Source organism: Monodon monoceros, unplaced genomic scaffold, assembly GCF_005190385.1.
Source record: "Monodon monoceros isolate NGI ecotype Baffin Bay Population unplaced genomic scaffold, NGI_Narwhal_1 Super_Scaffold_9, whole genome shotgun sequence".
Taxonomy (NCBI): domain Eukaryota; kingdom Metazoa; phylum Chordata; class Mammalia; order Artiodactyla; family Monodontidae; genus Monodon; species Monodon monoceros.
This window is the reverse complement of record NW_021703786.1, coordinates 26,887,835-26,909,261: the sequence shown is the minus strand read 5'-3', so window position 1 is coordinate 26,909,261 and position 21,427 is coordinate 26,887,835. Positions and strand designations below refer to the sequence as shown.

The window sequence follows — 21,427 nt, the reverse complement described above, 5'->3', positions numbered from 1 at the left end:
CAGGTTCCCAGAACTAGGAAGAGACATCTGTGGGGACTATTCTGCCGACCACACTACACCTGTGGTAGGGTGGGCTTTCTATCTCCACTGACTATCAAACCCCCATTCAGAGCCACTACCCAGGCCTAGACCCTGCAGAGGGGAGACCTGGCTTCCGTGTCTCTGAGGGGGCAGCAGGACAGAGAAAAGCTGCACACAGACCAGTGCCAGAGCCTTGGTTCCTGTGCTGGAGGCTCCATCAATTCCCAAACGGGAAAACAAATAGAGCAAAGGTGCAAACGTCTCTTGAACCTTCCTAGTGAGACCAAAGAAACAGGGCAGCCTGGAGCCAGTAGCAGAAACGCTCTGCCCAGACTTCTCCCATTCACTGTTCTGTACTGTGTGCCTGCCTCGGGGCCGCCCTGGGTCAGCAGGACAGGTGCGGTCCTAGCAGCTCACAAGCCGGCAGTTCCTACATGCCTGAGGGTCGCAGCCCACACCCACCGTGACAGCTGTTTGCAGCAGCTAGGGGGAGGCAGGTAGGGAGTGGGGCCACTGCAACCTTAGGGGGACGTGTCATGGGGCAAAGCCCACAGGTGATTCTTCCCCTGGCCTTGTCACTGTCACACTGCTCAGGAGCAAAATGCCCTGAGCTCTGGTCACCTGCCATGTGGCTGGGAGAAACTGGTTCACCTGCTTTGCCCTCAAAGCCCAATCAACACAGAGTTGGGACAAGGCAATGCCATCTTAAACACGAGCCAGACACACGCAAACAAGGATCGTTTTCCTCCCACAAAACATCTCTGCTAACACACCTGGCAGGAGGCCCCAGCTCTCTCTACCGAACCAGAACCAGGCACATGCACCACAGTCTTTTTGGGAACCCCGAGCTTTGAGGTTCACTGGGTGATATAAATCCTGCAGATCAGGAACCCCGTTCTTAGGGAAAGGTGGGTCTCCTTCAGTCTCATTACCCAGATAAGACATCTGTGAGATGATATCACCCCTCCTCTCAGTTGTATTTAACTTCAAATTATGGGATTATTGCAGAAGAGAAATACATTTGCTGCACATGCATTCAGGATTCACAAGAAAAAGATTGTGACACAAAGATAGGGCTGCTGTGGGTGGGGCCTCTGTGTAGAAATGAGGACCAAAACAATCGACTTGCAGTTAAATTGAAGGAATGACGCTTAGGGCATCAACTCCAGAGCCAGAGGCTTGGGCTAACTGCCATAAGGAAAAAGGACCTTCAGGAGGCCGTAACTGGAGAAGACAGCTTCAGAAACGAGGGTGAGGGGAGGTCTGGTGGCCTGCTTAGCTGTGACTTTCCTCTTCCAACTGTCCAGTTGTCACTTCAATTGTCACCACTGCCTGGAAAGTCCCAAAGCCTCTGCCTCTCCCGAGAGAAACCATCTGCTGCCTGTGCCCCTCGACAGCAACCCCCCCAACACCATTTCCCTCAAAGAGCCAAGGAAGGGGGCCTGCAAGAAGAAACAGACTTAAAGATGAGTCAGGATTGAGGACCAAGGAAGGACTATACCCAAAAGGCAAGGATAAGCGCAAATCCAGCCAGGAAAGCAATGAGCGACCCCACAGTGGATGAGGTGCATCTGGCGTCTGTACTGTGCCTGTAAACTTTAACACACAGAGTTTCTCACTATCTGTGGCAAAGGAGTAGCTAACGCACCACAAAACAGAGATCAAACTGGGGGGAAATGTACTGACAACACCCCTGGAACGCAACACAACCGATCTTGCCCAGGAAAAGCATTTTAGCTACAGAAATTGAAAAATGAAAGGGTGTCCAATGCCATCTGTTAAGTATGCACTTTGCTCCAATTCCAACACCGGAAAGTGTAAAGACCAATTTATTAGACTGTTGAAATCAGGATCAGGGTCACTCGGTGGAAAACCAGCATACACACCAAGGTGTGCAAGCAGGTGAGGACACAGGCTCAGGGTGCACCCATGTTATGGTGGTTTCTATAGGAGCCAATCCAGAAAGAGCATGGAAAAGACACAGCCACATCTCTATATGTGGTCAGGTGAGTCCATACAGATGATTCCTCATCTTGTACATCAACTCTAAACACCTGCTCAGACTCGCCGCCCAAGGCTCAGGCAGAGAAGGGCGTGCCGTTCAGACTGGATGATGAATTTGGGTTTTCTGTTCTTTCCTTCTGCTAGCTGTATGACTGAAGCTACCGCAGGCAGACATCGAACTCAGTTGCAAGTGACCTGATTTCTCTCCTCTCTGAGGATGTCTTTATCAGTTCAGGAGATTGGAGTAAAGGACATGCTTCAGATCAGATGTCATCAGACAGCTCATCAAAGCAGATTTATTAGAGATGCCAGACCAGGTGCCCAACGGGTATGTGGGTGGTCGGTAGCATCAAAACCAACAGCACCGAATTGAATGGGAAAAGATTTCCTATATTATTGCTCCAATTTTTTTTTTTTTTTTTTTTTTTTGGAGCAGAAAGTATGTGCCTTCTTTTCTGTGCATTGGCCTCATCTATTGTATCTGTATTAGATTGTATTCATCAACCTAATGCAGCTACAATAGAACAGTGTACAATACAATGTACACCAATAAAACCACTGCTACACTCCACTCCACTCCACTGCTACAAATCCATCATGTTTAAAGCCATCCTCCCCAACTGTACCACTGTACGAAATTAATTCACTAATCTTACAGGAGAGGATTCAGGCCTGTAAATAACAAAATTGGGGACCCTCAGCCAGATGTGAGGGACAAGTTAAAATCTTTACTCCAGATTTGTGTTGCCAGGCAACCTGATCACCTTGGTCCCTGGGCAGCCCACAGGGACTCAGCACCCCACAAATTTACAAAGATAAGAATGTAGGGCTTCCCTGGTGGTGCAGTGGTTGAGAGTCCGCCTGCCGATGCAGGGGACACAGGTTCGTGCCCTGGTCCGGGAAGAGCCACAGCGGAGTGGCTAGGCCCGTGAGCCATGGCCGCTGAGCCTGCGCGTCTGGAGCCTGTGCTCCGCAACGGGGGAGGCCGCAACAGTGCGAGGCCTGCGTACCGCAAAAAAAAAAAAAAAAAAAAAAAAGTAAATATACCTAAATGGAGAATTCCACTTCTGCTTATGCTTAGCTTTCCATCAGATGGCCCACATACACATGGAAACAAAACCAAACGTTTTACCAATCTAGTTAAATGTGAAAAATCCAAATGAAGGTCATTAATAATAATTAAAAATTTATAGTACCAAGCACTTCAAATGTGCCAGGTACTAGGTATTTTAGATAATTGTTGCAATAGAACTTTGTGGTAGGTGGTATTACCCCCATTTCACAGATGCAGAAAACAAGGCACAGAGGTATTAAGTCAGTACTATGTACCAGGGTTGGTATTTGAACCCAGCAGTCTACATTTGGAGGCCATTTTTTAACCAGTGCACTGAGCTACCCAAAGCCCGAGGCAGGGAGACCAGCACATTTGTAGGTAGGGTTCTGCAAACCCAGTAGCTGTCTTCTCAGATGCCTTTACACTGAGGCCTAGGGAGCTCTTTACAGACTAAACTGAACTGATATTAGCAGCTAGTGGTGACATGGATTAGTCGCCACTCTCTTGCATGTTTATGAATCACTTGGCAGAGTGAACCATGTTATTTGTCTGCAAAAAGGGGGGCAGGGAGAGTGTGTGCATGTGAATCATAGGGTCCAGTTACAAGAGGGGAGGCACTGTGCTACAATGGTTTTCTGGAGCTGGAGCATCCTGGGCCCAAGGCCTCTATTACTCTCACTCCTGGATGTGTGAACTTGGGGAATCTACTTTAAGTGTCAGTGTTCCCACCTGTAAAATGGGGATAACCTCAGTACTGACTTTATGGGTTTGTTTAGTGGGTTCAGTGAATTCATGCATGATAATCAGAAGCTATTTACACAACAATTATCATGTCTGGAGGATTAAAACATTCCACTGATAAGAACTTTCCTTAGTCATATTCTGAGACTGCTCACCATAAACACTCCACAAGCCAAGCGTACTCAGCAGAGAACGAGCCTCCGAATACCAACAATGAATAGCCATGAACAAGCTTCACAGTTAATACTAAAATGCATTCCTAACCTTAATAATCCTTTCTTTGCAAACGTTTTCCTGGTTCTTAAAAGTGTTTAATGTTTGCTAATCAATTAAACATTAATGTTTCTAATGAGGAACTTCTAAAACTAACACACAGATTTTTTAAAAGTTCTCTAATCAATCTCTGACAGATTTAGAATGGAATTCACGAAACTGGGCCTTTGCACCTGCCCTTTGATAATATGCTCCATCACATGGCCGTTTTTTGAGAACCATTTCCCTCTTCTTTCCAAATTAAAGAACTGGTGCCTGCAGGTGGTAAAGAAAGGTCGGTGGGACCAGTCACAGGGGCTGGCCAACCAACCCAGCTTCTCCTATGAACTTGAGGAGGCAGTAAAACAAACTTCACGGTAAGGAAAGTGAACGTATTATGTCGTTTTCTATTTCTGAAGAGAATCTGAACTAGATTGTGGCCAACATATGACACCAACTTCCGAGTGTGGGAATAACAGGATTTCAAGATTCACCACTTCTGGCAGCGTTTCTTGGGTTATATTTAGCAATCTTAAATTGCCTATTTTTTTCCTTTTTCTTTTCTTTCTTTCTTTTTCTTTCTTTCTTTTCTTTCTTTCTTTTTTTTTTTTTTTAAAGAAAAGAACAGGAGGAAGAGACCGGGCCTAAAGGAAGTGAGTTTCCTGACATGCGGCTCTTAAACAGCCAAACCACCCACCCTAAGGCCGGGAATCGTAAGCGCGCGCGCTGTGCGGGTGGAATGCACACTTTAGGGGGCTGTGTCGGCGAACGGCGGGCCCCTACAACTTCTCATTCGCGTGCTCTGACGACCAGCCAGACAAAGACCGCAAGTTCTCCGGCCCAAAGCTCCAGACAGGCAGACACCGAATCTTCCCGAAGTAGGCCCACTCCCGGCCCCAGGGGCCCGCATCCGCCGCGGAGAGGGGGCCCAGGGATCTCTCCGCGTGATCCGGCGTGCTCCTGCCCGCCCGGCTCCTGCTCCGGCCGTGCACCTCTCTGGGCTGCGGCCAGACCCCGGCCCCTCCCGGGCCCCGCGGCTGCAGGCCCACACGCCCCACGCGCCCCCACCCCGTCCGGCGGAGGGGCTGTGCCCGGTCCCCCGCGGGCCCCTTAGAGCCCGCCCCCGCGGCCCCCGGCCTGTCCCAGATACCCACCCGGGTCCCGCACCGGGGGCCGGATTCGCGCCGGCTCCCGGAGCCGCCGCCGCCGCCACTGCCGCCGCCGCCTGTGAGGAGCGGTGGGGCGGGGACGGCGAGGCGAGGCCCGGCCCCCGGCACGCCCCCCGGGCCAACCCGGCCCCCGGCCCAATCAGGCCAGCCCCCCAACCCCCAGGTCCCAAACGGGCTCCAACCCGGCCGCTGAACTGCCTAAGTCACCTTCCGCCCTCCGGCCCCAGGACTCGGCCCGGCCGTCCGCATCCCATTTCGGGCCTCGTTGCCCGCCTGGGACTCCGGCCCCAGGACTTTGCCCCGGAAGGAAGCCCCGAGCCCCCAGAGTGAAGGCAGAACCCCTAGGACGCTCCAGATGCGTGCTCGCCCTCTCTGTTCCACCCTCCGCGTTTGTTTTTCCTATTTTGAGGTAGGAAAAGAACACCACCCATCAGGAGACCACGGGGCATCCCTCTTCCGCCAAGAATTCTTCTTAGGAACCCCGGGAAAGGGGTGCTGAGCCCCCCAGGTCTGGAGATGGACAGGCGGGCACTAGGAGGGGTCTCGGCATCCGAAGGTGCAGCCGGCTACGGAGCCCCTCGTGCCCCTACCTCCGCCTGCCACCCTCAGGGCACTTAGCCGTCCCAGGTCCCCGGCTCCCCGAGTGCCCTGCTCGATCCCCCGGGGAGCCGGAGTTGCCCAGCTGGACGCACGTTGACATGTTTGTCGCTTTACAGAAACTGAGCCAGGAGGGGTAGAGCTCGGCCTTAGAGATAAAGATGGAGAAAATGCGTATTTATCCTTTAATATATTTACATAGTTAGATATTCTGTGTTTCTAATGCACATAAATGGCACAAAGGCCGTCCGCCCCGCACGCCCAGCGCGTGGTCCTCGCCAGCCGGATGTTGACGGCGTCGCGTAGCAACGGGAGATGGCGGAGCCTGGCGGCCGGGCTGGCGGGTAAGCGGGCCTAGGGACCTTGGGTCTCGCAGCGGCCCCCACGCCTCCGCCTTTCTATATCCCCCTAGGCGCCCCTTCCCTTCCATGTCCCTTTCCCCTCTCCTCTGCCCCTGCCATCCCCACCCTTTGGGCCTTTCCTGCCCTCCCCGGCCACCCCCACATTCCGGCGCGCCCTTCTCCCTTCTCACCTCGCGTCCCTTTGTCCTCTCCCGTACCCTCCCCTTTTCCCCTCGCTCCGGGCGCTCCACTCGCTGACACCCGGGACTTCCTTGTCCCACAGTAACCATGACAACCACTGTGCTTGGTAGTCCCTGCTGCAGAGCCCCGAGAGCAGGGGTCTCTGTACTGGATGCTGCCCCAGCGAGGTGCTGTGACAGGGAGCATCAGCCCAGCCCCCCGCCTCCCTCCCCCTCACCAGGGTTGGAGGTGGCAGGCGATGGGCCGGGGTCCCTATGGTCAGGCAGCCCCACCGTGAATGCCTTGAGCACACAGATAGACCGTAGTAAGGTAAAAATGCCAGGCCTCTGTTCTCTTATGCTTTGTTTAAAAGGATAGAAACTATTTTAAAGAATTTAACCTTTTACATTAGACACTGCTGTATTGTTTCTTTTTTTTCTTTTCTTTTTTTTTAAGGTAGGTCTACATGTACTGACATGGAAAGAAGTCTAGATTACAACAAATGAAAAGACTAAATGCAAAACAGTATATATAGTGTGATCTCTAATTTGGGTGGGTGGGTAGCTTTAAATGCATAGAAAAATATTTGAAAGAAGATACCCTTAAATCTCTTACTTTTACCACTGGTTATCTTGAGAAGGAGAGGAGAAGTCACAGGGGATTTTCATTGTCTGTCACATATTTCTGTATTAGTTTTACTTTTTAAAAAAATATAGTTTTTTTCTAATTAGAAAAAAAAACAATTTTAAAATGTGACATTCTTGTACTCTCTACATCATGGGGAAATTGGCACTTCCCTGGTGGTCCAGTGGTTAAGGCTCTGCACTTCCACTGCAGGGGGCACGGGTTTGATCCCTGGTTGGGGAACTATTATAAAATCCCACGTGCTCTGAGGCATGGCCAAAACAAAAAACAAACAAAAAAAATTCACAGGGAAACTAACCAAGAGTTTCTAGGGTATTTGTCCTTTTTGTACAATTTTCTCTTATTTTGCATTTATTCTCCCCAGTTTTGTCACAGACAGAGGTATATTTAAGGTGACTTTTCTAGAGTAATCTACCTGTTCCTTTAATGTTTTGATAATTGCATTTTTCATTCATTCTTGGCATGACTCTTTTGTGCCACTAGTGCTGGTGTTAGTGACAAAGTCATGGCCATCAGCCTAGAGGGAAGGCAGATAATTAACGAGTAAATAAGTAGATATACAGACATCAAGGAGGTGATAAATGCCAAGAAAAAGAAAGATGTTATTTGAAACTGTTAAATTGTTTCTCTGCCACCAGGTCTCACCTGGAGGGCAAATCTTCTGAAGGAGAAGAGGACCAGAATCATGAAGGCAACAGGGTAAAGTTCCTTATGGGATGAATTATTCTGGGCTGTATTTACTAAGAATTAAAGAGAGTTCAGACTTTCTCAAGAAAATTGTACGATGATCCCATGACCTTACTGTAGAACAGACTCAAGTCATTTGCAGAAAAGCTCAATTTCCTTCCACCCCATTCTGAAGTGTTGGTGGCTCTTCAGGAATGCCTCGGATATCCTACAGTTAGATTGCCCTGAGTTTTCCAGAGGTCATTTCCTGTAAAGAAGGATGCAAAATAATTACCAAAAACAGAGAGCAGATAAATTAAAGCATGAAACATAATCTCCTAGCGATGCTCAGAGTGTGTAGCTGCAGTTTTCCCATCGGTGTAATTACCTTATTAAGAATAAAACCTCACAAGACCCTTTATACTTTGTATCCTGATTTTTTTCCTGCTACATGGCTACAGGTGTCACCGATAGAGAAGAGCAGTGACCAGAGAAATGAAGAAACTGAGGGTGCTACAGAGCATTCTGAAGGGGAAATCAAAAACGATGGGGAAGTCTCAGCCCAGGGGAAAGATGAAGACGATGAGGAAGTCGAAATCCAAGGGGAAATGGAAACGGAAGAGGAATTCGAATTTGAAGAGGAGTTAGAATCTGATATTGAAGCCACGGCCCCTGAAGGGGAAGTCACTTCTCCAGATCTGGCTTACTCAGACATCAGTCCTGGGGAGGTGGCCAGAGATGGAGTTGGCCCCACACGCCGGCATGAAAGAGCAAGGAGGAAGACAGGTCTTGAAGACAGAGAGGCCCCCGGCCCATCCGAATCCAGAGGAGTGGGGGTCATCTCCACAGAGCCCTCCCAGCAAGTATCAGGCTCATCTGAGCAAACGGACCAGGAATCGGTGAGTAGCCTGAGGTCTGTTTTACACAAGTGTTTTACTGCTCAAGTTGTTTGTACTCCTATGTGAGGAACTCAGGGTACACTAAATAATTCACATTGCAATCCCTGTTAGAAATGGCTTAGTAAACTTAGGTCTCAGGATCTACCATCAAATGCCAAGAGTTTCTGGACCCTCCCTTGCTGTTCCCAAACCCAAGTTGGGAACATTCCATGCAAGGGCATCTAGGTGTCCAGTCTCTAGAGCAGCACTGTCCAGTAAAATTCTGCATGATGATGGAAATGCTCTTTATCTGCTCTGTCCAATATGGTACCCATTACTCACTTGTGGCTATAGTGCACTTGAAATGTGGCCAGGGACATGGAGGAACTGAATTTTTAATTTTTTGAAGATTCTAATTAATTTAAATTTATATAACCAATTGTTACAAGTGGCTACCATACTGGACAGTGCAGTTCTAGATAATGACAATAGTTACATTCTTATCATTTTCATTTTTAAATTTTTTTTAAAGATTTTTTGTGTGTACCATTTTTAAAGTCTTTATTGAATTTGTTTTGGGGTTTTTTTGGCCAAGAGGCATGTGGGATCCCAGCTCCCTGACCAGGGATCGAACTCACACCCCCTACATTGGAAAGCGAAGTCTTGACCACTGGACCGCCAGGGATGTCCCCTCATTTTTTAATTTTTAAGCAAGCACAGACTTACAGAAAAATTGGAGTACCATAGAACTTTTAATTTTTTTAAGCATTTGAGAGTAAGCTGTCGATCTGATACCCCATTGCCTCCTAATGCTTCCATGTATGTTTCCCACAAACAACAATATAATGACTATCAAAATCAAGAAATTATATTACATTACCCAATCATCCTCAGGCCTCCTTCACCAAATGTCCCAGTAATGTCTTTTATAGCAGAGCTCCAGTACGGAGTTGCCTGTTGCCTTCAGCTGCCCAGTTTCTTTAGTCTTCTCAATCTGTCCTTGACCTTGATGACCTTGACACTTTTAAAGGTCACAGGCCAGCTATTTAGTAGAATGTCCCTCAGTTTGGCTTTGCCTGGTATTTCCAGGTTTCCAGGTATGGTTTATGATCCTTTGGCAGGAATGTCATAGAAGGATGCTGTGTTCTCCTGATGTCCTGTCAGGTGATGCATCATTTCAGCTTGTCCATTATTGATGATGTTGGCTTGGATCACTTGATGAAAAAAGTGTCAGCCTTATCCACTGTAAAGATACCCCTCACCCCTAGGCATTTAAGAAACACTGTGTGAGAAGGTGCTTTTTTGGTTTAAGATAGGAAAGTGAATATTTATTTCAAATGAGAAAAAACAACAACAGATTACACCATTGTTTTAGGACTTCTTACTTCTCTCAGCAATGTGTACTGCTGTTGCACATCTTTTGTCAGGTTTATCCCTATATATTTTGCATTTTTTTAAAAGAATTTGTGGAATATTTTATTTTATTTTTTTATTTTTTTGGCTACGCTGTGTGGCATGCAGGATCTTAGTTCCCAGACCAGGGATCAAACCCGTGCCCCCTGCAGGGGAAGCGTGGAGTCTTAACCACTGGACCACCAAGGAATTTCTTATTTTGCATTTTTTGATGCCATTATAAATGGTTTCCAATTGTTTGTTGCTAATTTATAGAAATACAATTGAGTTTTGTATATCAATCTTATATTCGGCAACATTGCTAATCACCCTTGTAGGGTCTAGTAGCTTTTTTTTTTTTTGTAGAATCCATAGGACTTTTCACGAAAAGGATGTGTTGTCTGTGAAAAAAGGCAGTTTAACTTCTTCCTTTCCAATCTGGATGCCCTTTATTTCTTTTTCATGTCTGATTGCACTGACTAGAACCCCCAGTACAATGTCAAATAGTAGTAGTGAGAGCAGACATCCTTTTTCCAGATTTTAGGGGGAACATTTTCAATCTTCACAGTTGCATATGACGTTAGCTGTGAGTTTTCATAGATGCCTTTTGTCGGGTTGAGGAAGTTCCATCTATTCCTAGTTTGTGGATTTTTTTTTAATCATGAAAGGATGTTGGCTATTGTCAAAAGTGTTTTCTGTGTCTATTGGGAGGATCACGGTTTTTTCTTTTTTTGTTAATTTGGTGGTTACATTGATTAATTTTCAAATATTAAAACAACTCTTCATTCTGAGATAAACATGGGAGGGATACTCTGAAACTATGGTAACATCCATTCCTCATTAAACTTTCAATTTATTCATGTAAAGTTTCATATCTGTATGTACTCATTGTTTCCCATTTCATTCACTGTGTTATAATTCATTACTATCATTATTTATATTGAGGCTCAGATTGTTCCCAATTTGACCCGTGAGCCTATTCAAATTGGCCTTTGTGTCTTTCTGACACATCAGTACCATTCTTTTTTTTCTTTTTTTTTTTTAACCACCATCATCCTTTAGGCACTTTCTTGTTCTCTGGCACAGACTGCCCCAGCCTGAGAACGAGACATTTCTCCAGGAGCTTGGTTTCTTTTCACGGAACCCTCGACCCCAAACACACCATACACATACACACATACATGTAGCTCACACCAAAACGTCTCTAATTCCAAACCACCCTTGACATGGTTCCTGCTAGTTTTCTCCCCTTCTATATTTTAACTCCTTTTTCCAACAGTAGGAGACCTGGTCCCTATTATCCTTAACATATTATTAATTTGATCAATCCCCCGAATGTAACCCTCACTGCACTTTCCTGCCCCCATATGGACACTCCTCACCCCACTCAGGCTCAGACACACACCCTCACTGGGCCACCCAGACTGTGGACACCCTCATCATCTTGTTGGGCCAACCCCACCCAGGCCAGGCCCCAGTTGTTTGGGCTGTGACTCTCCACACCGGGACCCCTCCTCAGCAGGCCCAGGCCTGACACCTGTGCTATCATGACCCACCTCGGGGACAGTCTCTGGAACCTGCTCTCCTCACCTTGTCCAGGCTCATCACCCCACACTGGGCCAAGCCAACCTGTTGTTCTAGAAGGGAAGTGAGGGGCAGGGCGGGGCAGGAAAAGAACGTGTAACATTTCTCCATCATGGACTCTGGGCTGGACACTTCAGTGCCTTTGACATGTGTTGTTTCAGTGAATCCTGACAACAACCCTGTGAGGTGGGAACTATTATTATCCCCATAGTTCAGGTGAGGAAACTGAGGGGCCAAGGGACTTCCTTGCCCAGAGGCATGCAGCTGTGATGGCAAACGGTTACTCTGTCTCTGAACGGTGAAGTGACAATCCCTCCCCACCCTGTGAAACCTAGAAGAGTTAATAACTTTAGAGAATGACACAATTCAATATTCGATGACCCCCAATTAAGCTTTATAATTACAAATGACAAGTACATGATCAAAACCACTTTTAAGAATTTAACACAACAAAACAGTGCCCTCCTTTCTAAGAAAGCCAGGACTGGGAATTCCCAGGCGGTCCAGTGGTTAGGACTCTGCTCTTTCATTGCCAAGGGCCCAGGTTCAATCCCTGGTTGGGGAACTAAGATCCCACAAGCCGTGAGTCATGACCAAAAAGTAAATAAATAAAAGATAGCCAGGAGTGTTGAAGTACAGATCACTTGTTGAGCTGTAAAACCAATTTCCATCCTCGAATCTAGTTTCTAGAAAACTCACGAAGAAACAGTCTCCAAATTTGATCAGCCAGAAGGGCAGAGACAAGCCCAAAGAGAGAACCCTATTTCTCTCCTCTCAGCTCTCAGTCTTAAGAAGTAACTTAATCGCGGAGTAGAAGCTGCTGTGTCATCGGCGTGTTCTGACACCTCATTGACGTCTCATTAGGAGAAGCCCTTTCTGGACACCCCAGAGGTGGGCTTTGGACTCTGGGCCCCCATTAATGTCATTGTGGTTCTGGATGCCTCAGAAATCATTTCTAGAAGCAGCATCACCTGAGGAAGTACAATTAGAAAGAACAGGAGCTGGGCGTTGAGATGACCCTTGGCTGGCTGTGCGAACTTAGGCAAGGGCTTCAGCTTCTGTGAGCTGCTTCCCCTACAGATGACGGAAATGACTGGCATCCACCTTGCAGGGTCTTGTGCAGGGTCATTGTCTGTCGTTACTAGCATTCACCTATTCATCAGCTGTAGTAATTACTGTCAACAATAATCCTTGCAAGAGTCCCCTTTAGAGCGAAAACGGAGCCAGGTGCTTCTGCTGAGGGAAAAGCTTTTCATATGGAAATGTCCCTAAAGTGAACGAGTTTGAAAGAAGAGAAGAAACAGCCCTCTTGGGAGACCCTGGCCAGGGCTCAGGCTTTCCAGCATCCTTTTATAAAGAGGATGCTCAGAGGTGTTTCTTACCATCCTTGGAGAGAGCAGCATTTGGGAGTAAAGGAACCCACGTCCAGCACACACCCATGCCTCAGCGTTTACACTTTGCTACAGATCTAGACGGAAAGAGGCCACTCCTGATTCCTCATGGGAGTGGCGGTAGGTGTTTTCTGTTTTGACCATTTGCAAAAGCCAAATGTTATGCAAACAATATTCTATTTTTTTAAATAAATTTATTTATTTACTTATTTATTTATGGCTGCGTTGGGTCTTTGTTGCTGCACGTGGGCTTTCTCTAGTTGCAGCGAGCGGGGCAACTTTTCATTGCGGTGCGTGGGCTTCTCATTGCCGTGGCTTCTCGTTGTGGAGCATGGGCTCTAGGCGCGCGGGCTTCAGTAGTTGTGGCGCATGGGCTTAGTTGCTCCGCGGCATGTGGGATCTTCCCAGACCAGGGTTCGAGTCCGTGTCCCCTGCAATGGCAGGTGGATCCTTAACCACTGCACCACCAGGGAAGTCCACAACTATGTTGAATTGAACACTGTAATGAATTAACTCCTTTGTCCTGACTAAACCCTCATAAATTCAGATTTGGTTGTTTTTGCTCTAAAAACAATCCCAGGGAGCGCTCCGGCAGAAGGTCTTTCCTCTGGGGGCTCAGCACCGCCTCGGACAGAGCCGGGGGAGCAGCAACACATCCCTGGACTTTGACGAGCCGCCTCTGGTTACCGAGGGCCCCTCCACGCCGGAGCCAGGTATTGTGGGACAAGCCACTTCACACGCCCTTCTATGCGAGGGCTGCCACTCATTCACCACCTGTTACCTTGTTTCCTGTTGCGCTGTGAGCCAAAAGATAAAAATACCATTAACAGATATGGATAACACGTGTGGAGCATTTTTCTGTTTTATCTCATTTAATCCTTACCCTAACCCAGTGAGGTAGGCACTGTTCTCCATTTTAGAGACCCTAAGCGTCATTAAGTAACACAACCGTGTAAGTGGCAGAACCAGGCCTGGACCAAGATCCGGTGACGCCGCAGCCCACAGCCCTGGCCAAATGTCTCACTGCCTTCTGGTCTCGGGGGAGCTCACCCCTAAACATGTGTCTGTTTGCTGACTTTCCAAGGCTTTCCCGGCACACCCTTATCTTTCCACTTGGCTCTGGTATCCCAGTGTTGAGTATGTGGGAAAGCAGATTGGGTTTTTTTATCTTCCATATGATGGGTGTGTGTGGATGGTCCAGCTAACAAAGCCTCACATCGCTCACAAGCAGCAGGCAGACAGCACACATCTAAAGGAGTTAGAAACAGAACAGGATCTCTCCAGCTCAGGAAGGGAGAGAAGTTGCAACTAGAGCCTCACTGATTTCTTTTCAATTATATCTGTTTTCCATTAAAAAAAAAAATCTAGTCCATCATTAAGAAGCCACCTTTCTGTTCACTATGTATTAAAAAGTATCAACAAAATGTGTTTCCTTCTTGTCTACCTTTAAAGTGCAATCCTTTCTACAGAATGTGTTGAATCAGCTAGTAGAAAATTCATGAGCAGAAGACCCTGTGAATAGCACTGGTGAACCCTAACCCAAAGGGGTGCCTTTTGTTTCTTTTTTCCATCATGTTGCACGAAACTGGGCGTCAGCTTTGCCTGATAATTCCTCCAGAGAAGCACTCTCTCTATTAACTCCTCAGTGATGTTTGTTGTTCCCCACTACTCATCCCCCCAGAGCCTGATGCCCACCCTGGGGAAGGAGCCACATCCTCATTCCTGGACAGGATCCAGCAGTTAAGCATGGCCGAGGAAGGAGGCCTGGTGGAGAGTGTGGAGTCTGAGGCCAGCGACGAGGCCGAAGAAGACAGATCCCAGCTGGTGGTTTTGGACCCAAACCATGTAAGGAAACATTCTGGAGCTTTGCTTTTGCCCCATGCAGACGAAGATGGACTTAGAGACACTCCTACACCTGCCCTGTAGGCCCTGCCCTGCCCCGAGCCTCCACGGCCCACCCTCCACCCGGCAAATGCCACACTCAGGTCTCACCTGCTCCCTGAATGGTTTACCTGCAGGGTTTGAGCTGCCACCTTGTAAAGTTTATTCTCCCTTTAAGTTCATTCATTCAGAGTCAGCATTTCCCAACCTCCACACTATAGACATTTGGGGCCAGACCACTCGTTGTGGTGGGGGCTTCCTGGGCACTGTAGGATGCTGAGCAGCATCCCTGGGGCCTCCACCCACTAAATGCCAGTAGCACCCCCTTAGTTGTGATGGCCAGAAATGTCTCCAGACTGGGTATTGGGTGGGCGCAAAATCACCCCCACTGATAGCCACTGCCTTGAGTGTCCCACCCCTCTGGCAAGTGGGGAGGGCAGGTCTTGGTTGGATGAAGCTCTTTGGAAAGACTTGGTGCTGCCGGTACCACGGGAAGGGTCAGGGCTGCGCTGGGAAAAGGGGCTGAGAGTTCATCTGGTGCTGGCATCCCAGGCACTGCTCGTCACTGCCCTCTGGCCCCAGGGATTAAACCAGGACCGCTGCCCCAGCCCACCCTGTCATTTTGCACTCAGGTCCTTCAGTGCCTAGGAGGAGACCACAAGTGCCTTGAATTTGTGGCTTCTGGAATAAGAATCCTGGGCAGAAGTGGGGAGCACCAAGCGTGGAAGTCACTTCTGCCGTCCCCTGCCAAGAGTTGTGGCAATTCAGGCTAAGCCCTGGAGGGGACAGCACAGTAACCGGCTGTGCTCTTCCACTGTTTTAGCCCCTGATGATAAGATTCCAGGCTGCCCTGAAGAACTATCTTAACCGGCAAATAGAGAAACTGAGGCTGGAACTTCAAGAGCTGGTGCGTACCTGTCCCGCTTTCCACCTGGCTGTGCACCTGCATCTCCATGACCCAGCTTCTCTCTCTGGTGCAGGGCGTGGCCACCAAGCAAAGCCGAATCCAGCGACAGGAGCTGGGGGTGGACCTTTACGGGGTCCAGCAGCACCTGGCCCGCCTGCAGATGCAGCTCGAGAAGAGCCACGACCGCCACTCGATCACAGCGTGCGAGAGGCGGAGGAAGGAGGAGGAGCTGCGGAGCGTGCGCTTGCGCTACGCCAGGACCTGCGAGACCGCTGGCGAGGAGCGCAAGAAGCGTAAGGCGGCCCCGTGTCCTCGCAGGCGTCCCTGTGGCGCGTCCCCGCGTGCCATAGACACCCCAAGGGGCATCCTCACATGCCTTCGTATCCCTGAATGCCATTGCAACCTGGTGGGGTGTTCCCAAGTGCCATCATGACCCCGAGGGGTGTCCCCACATGCCATCGCAGGACTTCATGAAAGGCAAGCTGTGTTCCCATACTGGAGGGGTTCCCAAACTTTTGGGGGAAGGAAAACATAAATGTCTTAAAATGCACCTAATTAGGCAAAGTAGCAAACACTGAAAGCCGGCAGGCGGGGTATTTGGAGTGAAAAGCGGGAAAGGGGGGCTTCCCTGGTGGCGCAGTGGTTAAGAATCCGTCTACCAATGCAGGGGACACAGGTTCGATCCCTGGTCCGGGAAGATCCCACATGCCGAGGAGCAACTAAGCCCGTGTGCCACAACTGCTGAGCATGTGCTCTGGAGCCCGTGAGCCACAACTACTGAAGCCCGTGCACCTAGAGCCTGTGCTCCACAGCAAGAGAAGCCACCACAGTGAGAAGCCCGTGCGCAGCAACAAAGACCCAATGCAGCCAAAAATTAATTAATTAATTAATTTAAAAAATGCTGGAGAGGCTGGTGGGCTGCTGGGGTTGAAGATGGGGTATCCAGAAGGCAGGGAAGAGCAGGGATGGGCAGAGTTTAAATAGGTGGGGAGGTACAGGTGAGGCCAATCCAAAGCGCAGGAGCCCATGGTCCAGAGCCCTGCAGCCCCACGATGTGTGGCAGATTACGGGGAATAGGTGGCTTTGGAGCAGAAGAGACAGTGAGGGTGCGACTAGTCACCGTGCACTGTTCCTACCAAAGCAGCAGCTCTGCGCGGAGCGGAGGTCATGGGCCACAGTGAACAGCGTGGTCACAGCAGGTTATTTCAGTTGTGCTTTTTCATGTTTCCAACTTTCTTTATCAACTCTGTATTACTATTATAATGGGGAAAATAACCTAGAAGAATTTGGGAGAAACCAAAATCACACGTATATCCCAACTGTGGATGGAAAGAAGCATTTTGGACCCTGAGAAATGCAGGAGAGTTTTCTGGACAGAGTTGGGGAAGAGCACCCCTCCCTGAGTATCACCAAATTAACAGAATCTACCAAAAAGAGAAGAGCACGACATTCACACTAAAACAATGGAGCCACATCCTCCGGATATAACAGAATTTAGACCAGTCTGAAAGAGGACACAGGTCCCCCACCCCCTCCACACAGGAGAAGTGAGTGCCCACCAGCACCCCTCATCGGATCCTCGAGGTGTGGATGGGCTTCTGGAAAGATCTAGACATCTTCGTGGACACTCTGTCATTTCTGGAAGTCACCAGGTAGCAGGAGCAGAAGCTGTTCAACCAAGCAAGGACCCACCTAACGGCACCGTTTCTCCCCTCTTCAGACTAAAGAACTCGGGTGGCGGTCCCAGCCCTGCGTACCAGGTGCCGCCACTGCACTGTCCCGTAGGTGAAACGTGGGGCTTGGCCTCTGGAGAATGTCCACAGTTGACCTCCTCACTTAGGAGGGGGGTGTGAAGCCCACCAGTCAGTAAACCTTCACATCCAAATGTGAGTCATCAGTGGCAATCCCCAGACAGGAGAGCAGACGCCTCCACAGACACAGACCGGGTTCCGAAAACATAGCATACGCCAGCTGTGTTCGACATGAGATTTTAGAGGACATCTCATCAGTCAAATGAGAGCCAACTATTAGGGAAAAGGATACTCGGAATTAAAATATAGAATCGCCCCGCACACCCCGCCAGAAGGACTAAATAGGCAAATCAGCACTGCTGGAAATTGAACAATTGAACTTGTGTCTAAAAGGTCAGTTTGAGGAATTCTGCCCAGAATTCAAAGCAAAAACTCAAAGTGACGGACGTTTTGAGAAGGAGATAAAAGACATGGACTGTAGGTCTGGTAAAGTCAGTATCCATGAGATAGAAATTCCAGGAGATTAGGGGCATTAACCAGTGACATCAGAGGAAAACATTTGCATGAGTTCAAGAAAGATGAATCTTCAGATGTAAAGTCTCATGGAGGGCCAGATGGGTGGAAGAAAAAATAAACATGCCTAGACATAGTTGGTGAAATTTTTAAATTCCAAAGGTAAAGGGAAAAAAATGCCATAGGATTACAGACAGGACAAAACCAGACACTTCCTATGTTATTTAACCCACAAGTGGGTGGAAAATTTGGGAAACTCTTCCCAGGCTTTTTTTTTTTTTTTTTTTGGCTGCATTGGGTCTTTGCTGTGCACGGACTTTCTTTAGTTGCAGTGAGCAGGGGCTATTCTTTGTTGCGGTGCACGGGCTTCTTATTGCGGTGGCTTCTCTTGTTGTGGAGCACCAGCTCTAGGTGCGTAGGCTTCAACAGCTGTGGCACGCGGGCTCAGTAGCTGTGGCTCGCGGGCTCTAGAGCGCAGGCCCAGCAGTTGTGACCCACGGGTTTAGTTGCTCTGCGGCATGTGGGATCATCCCAGAACAGGGCTTGAACCCGTGTCCCCTGCATTGGCAGGCAGATTCTTAACCACTGTGCCACCAGGGACACCACGCCTCCCCCCCACCACACACACCCCACCCCAGGCTTATTTTACAATGTTCAGTATAATCCTTACTGGAAAAGCTTACAACGTACAAAAACAGAAAACTATAAAGTGTTACTACTTATGAGGTGTAAAAATCCTAAATAAAATATTAGCAAATATTAAATTTTTACTCATGAACAAAAGATTAAGTTCAGCAATATATGAAAAGAAAAATACCTCCTAGTCAAGAGGGCTTAATTCTGGAATAATTTGAAATTAGGAAATCTACTGATTCATTGCATTATATTCTTAAAGGAGAGAGCACAAATAGATTTTCTGGGTGGATGTCAAACGGGTGTTTGGATAAAACTCATTGTCAATCCTAAACTAGGATAGAAGGAAAGTTCATTGTAAGTATTTATCAGCAACTAACAAGGCAGTTTTACTCAGAGGAAAGCCCTGGAGTAATCATAGTTAAGGAATGAGACGAGGATGCATTGTTTTGGAGGTTCCAGCCATGAAAGAAAACAGGAAAAATAAACGAAGTATAGATTCTGGATATGAAGCCATGGAACTCATTCTCCACCAATGGTATGATTGTTTACCTAGCAGATGCAAGATCACTGATGAAAAGCTAAAAAAAAACAGTAAGAAATCTATAAAGTAACTGAATACTAGAGCTATAATTTTCTTTTCTACCAGTCATATCCAATTATGAATTATAATTTTTTAAAACCTCATCCATAATAGCTATAACAACCATAAAATACTGAGGAGTAAGTCTAACAAGAAGCAAGTGAACCTATCTGAGGAAAAACAATAAAATTTTACTAAAGGACCTAAAGCAGATTTAAATAAATGGAACAATCATGTAAACAAATGAGAGGAAACAAATGTCATTTCTCTCCAAATTAATAAGTAGTTCAATGCAAGTCCAGTTAAAATCCACGATGGGATGTTTTGGGTGAACTTGAATTTATTTAACACAGTTATTATTTTCAAGAAGTAATAATACAAAATTAAGGCACTCTGGAGTCTCCCCCGCCCCAGCCTCCAGCCACCTCCACAGAGGCACACGGTATTATTGATTCTTGTGTATTCTTTTAAAGATGTTTTTGCATATAAAAGCAAAGTTACAAGGGTTGTGGTATTTTTTCTATATTTTTTACACAAGTAGCTGCATATTATACCCAATGCTCTGTTCCTTGCTTTTTTTCCCTTATCAATGCATGCATGCAATACCTAAAAAGCTCTCCAATGATTTTCAAGTTCCAAGTTCACTCGGAACACTTAATGCACAAGAATATCCAAGAAAATGGTGAAAAGGAAGGATAATGAAGGGAAATTGTCCTATCAGGTATCAAAACACAGTATCAATCTACAGCAATAGAAACAAAATGGCACTAGAGAAGAAATGGGCAAACAGATCAATAGTGCAGAGTAGGGAGTTCCAGGAAATTTACTCAGGAATTTAGCTATTTACTGCAAATTGAAAGTACAGGTTGTATTTTTAAATCACTAAATATTTTTGATCATTTGACCACCTGAAAATAAACACTTAGACTCCTATTTCACACTAAACAAATCCCGTTGACCCTGCAAATCTCTCTGGCTTCCTCTTCTGACACCAGGTCAAGAAAACTCTGCTTCTAGAGTGCTCAACTGCTCAGGTCAAGCCCACCTGATCATTTCCTTTTTTGCCACAAAACACAATCACAGGAGTGACACTGGGGGCAGAGGTCATGGGAGGCATTTGAGACTCTAGCCATCCTGTTTTTATTACGTGAAGGGCCCTTTGAAGCCTAATAGGTAAAAGACGACTATCCCACCCATAGAAGAAGGGCCAATGGTATGAGCAGGCAAGTCGGAGAAGGAAAAGGACAGCTGGTCTTCAAACTGTGAAAATAGACTTGATTTCACTAATGTTGAAAGAATACAAATTAAAAAGAATATTTGAAATATTGACTCTCAGTCACTCAGCCAGGAAAGGATAGAGGGGCAGAAGTGAGTGCCCTGAAGGATGGGTGGGCAAGCTCTCTGATTCAGGTGGGGGTGGGTTAGTTGGTGCCCTCTGCCATAGAAAAGGGCCACAGACTGGGCGGCTTGAAGAACAGAAGTTTGTCTTCTTGTCATTCTGGAGGCCAGATGTCCAAGATAAGGTGTTGGCAGGGTGTTTCCTCCTGAGGCCAATCTCCTGGGCTTGTAGACGGCTGTCTTCTCCTTGTGTCCTCACAAAGTCATCCTCTGTGTGTCTGTGTCCTAACCTACTCTTCTCATAAAGACACCAGTTGTTAGGGCCCAGCCTGGTGACCTCATTTTATCTTAATTACCTCTTTAAAGACCCTCTCCCCAAATACACCCCCACCCCAGTCCACCCGGCAACCACTCTTTCTACAAAACCTCCCCCCTCGCTTCCCTGCATTTGCTCCATTCCCCTCCCCTATAACTCTTAGCCACACAGGAGCCAAAGAATTCTCTAGTGTTAGAGTTTTTACAGTCATCTTAGATGTAAAAAAAAAAAACCAAATTATTGTTTAAGTTCATCCTTCAAAAACACCTAACTCCAACATGATATTCACCCAGCAGCCTTTTAATCTATAAATCGATTTTCTGTTTAGATCTACCCACTGAATAAGGAATGCTCTACACAAGTGAGCCAACAATTACTGGTTGAAGTCTATCTCCCTAAATAAACTGGTGTTCTACCTTATAAATCAATCTCATGTGGAGCAAAGGAACCCATGCTTCAGTGGTGCTCAGCCCACCCTTCAGGCTGGTTTCCTCCCAGGGGATTTAGGACTGTACCTGAGATTGCCAACCTCTAAGTGGTAAGAAATCTGTAAAATTCACATGAGGCCTCCTAACCTTGACACTGTTTCA

At 47.4% G+C, this 21,427-nt stretch overlaps 2 protein-coding genes across 2 annotated transcripts in view; one reads left to right on the top strand and one right to left on the bottom strand.

The window, feature by feature from the left end:
* TBC1D16 (TBC1 domain family member 16) overlaps positions 1–5,284 on the bottom strand; it is an 80,088-nt gene extending 74,804 nt beyond the window's left edge. Inside the window, exon 1 of the mRNA XM_029212144.1 lies at positions 5,227–5,284. The gene's annotated coding sequence lies outside the window, so the exon portion shown is untranslated. The remainder of the gene's footprint in view (positions 1–5,226) is intronic.
* Positions 5,285–6,137: 853 nt separating this feature from the next.
* CCDC40 (coiled-coil domain containing 40) overlaps positions 6,138–21,427 on the top strand; it is a 42,080-nt gene continuing 26,790 nt past the window's right edge. The window contains exons 1-7 of the mRNA XM_029212377.1: positions 6,138–6,182; positions 7,643–7,703; positions 8,132–8,569; positions 13,496–13,628; positions 14,597–14,760; positions 15,620–15,703; positions 15,777–15,996. Of these exons, the coding sequence (XP_029068210.1) occupies positions 6,154–6,182; positions 7,643–7,703; positions 8,132–8,569; positions 13,496–13,628; positions 14,597–14,760; positions 15,620–15,703; positions 15,777–15,996 (1,129 nt within the window). The 5' untranslated portion in view covers positions 6,138–6,153. The remainder of the gene's footprint in view (positions 6,183–7,642; positions 7,704–8,131; positions 8,570–13,495; positions 13,629–14,596; positions 14,761–15,619; positions 15,704–15,776; positions 15,997–21,427) is intronic.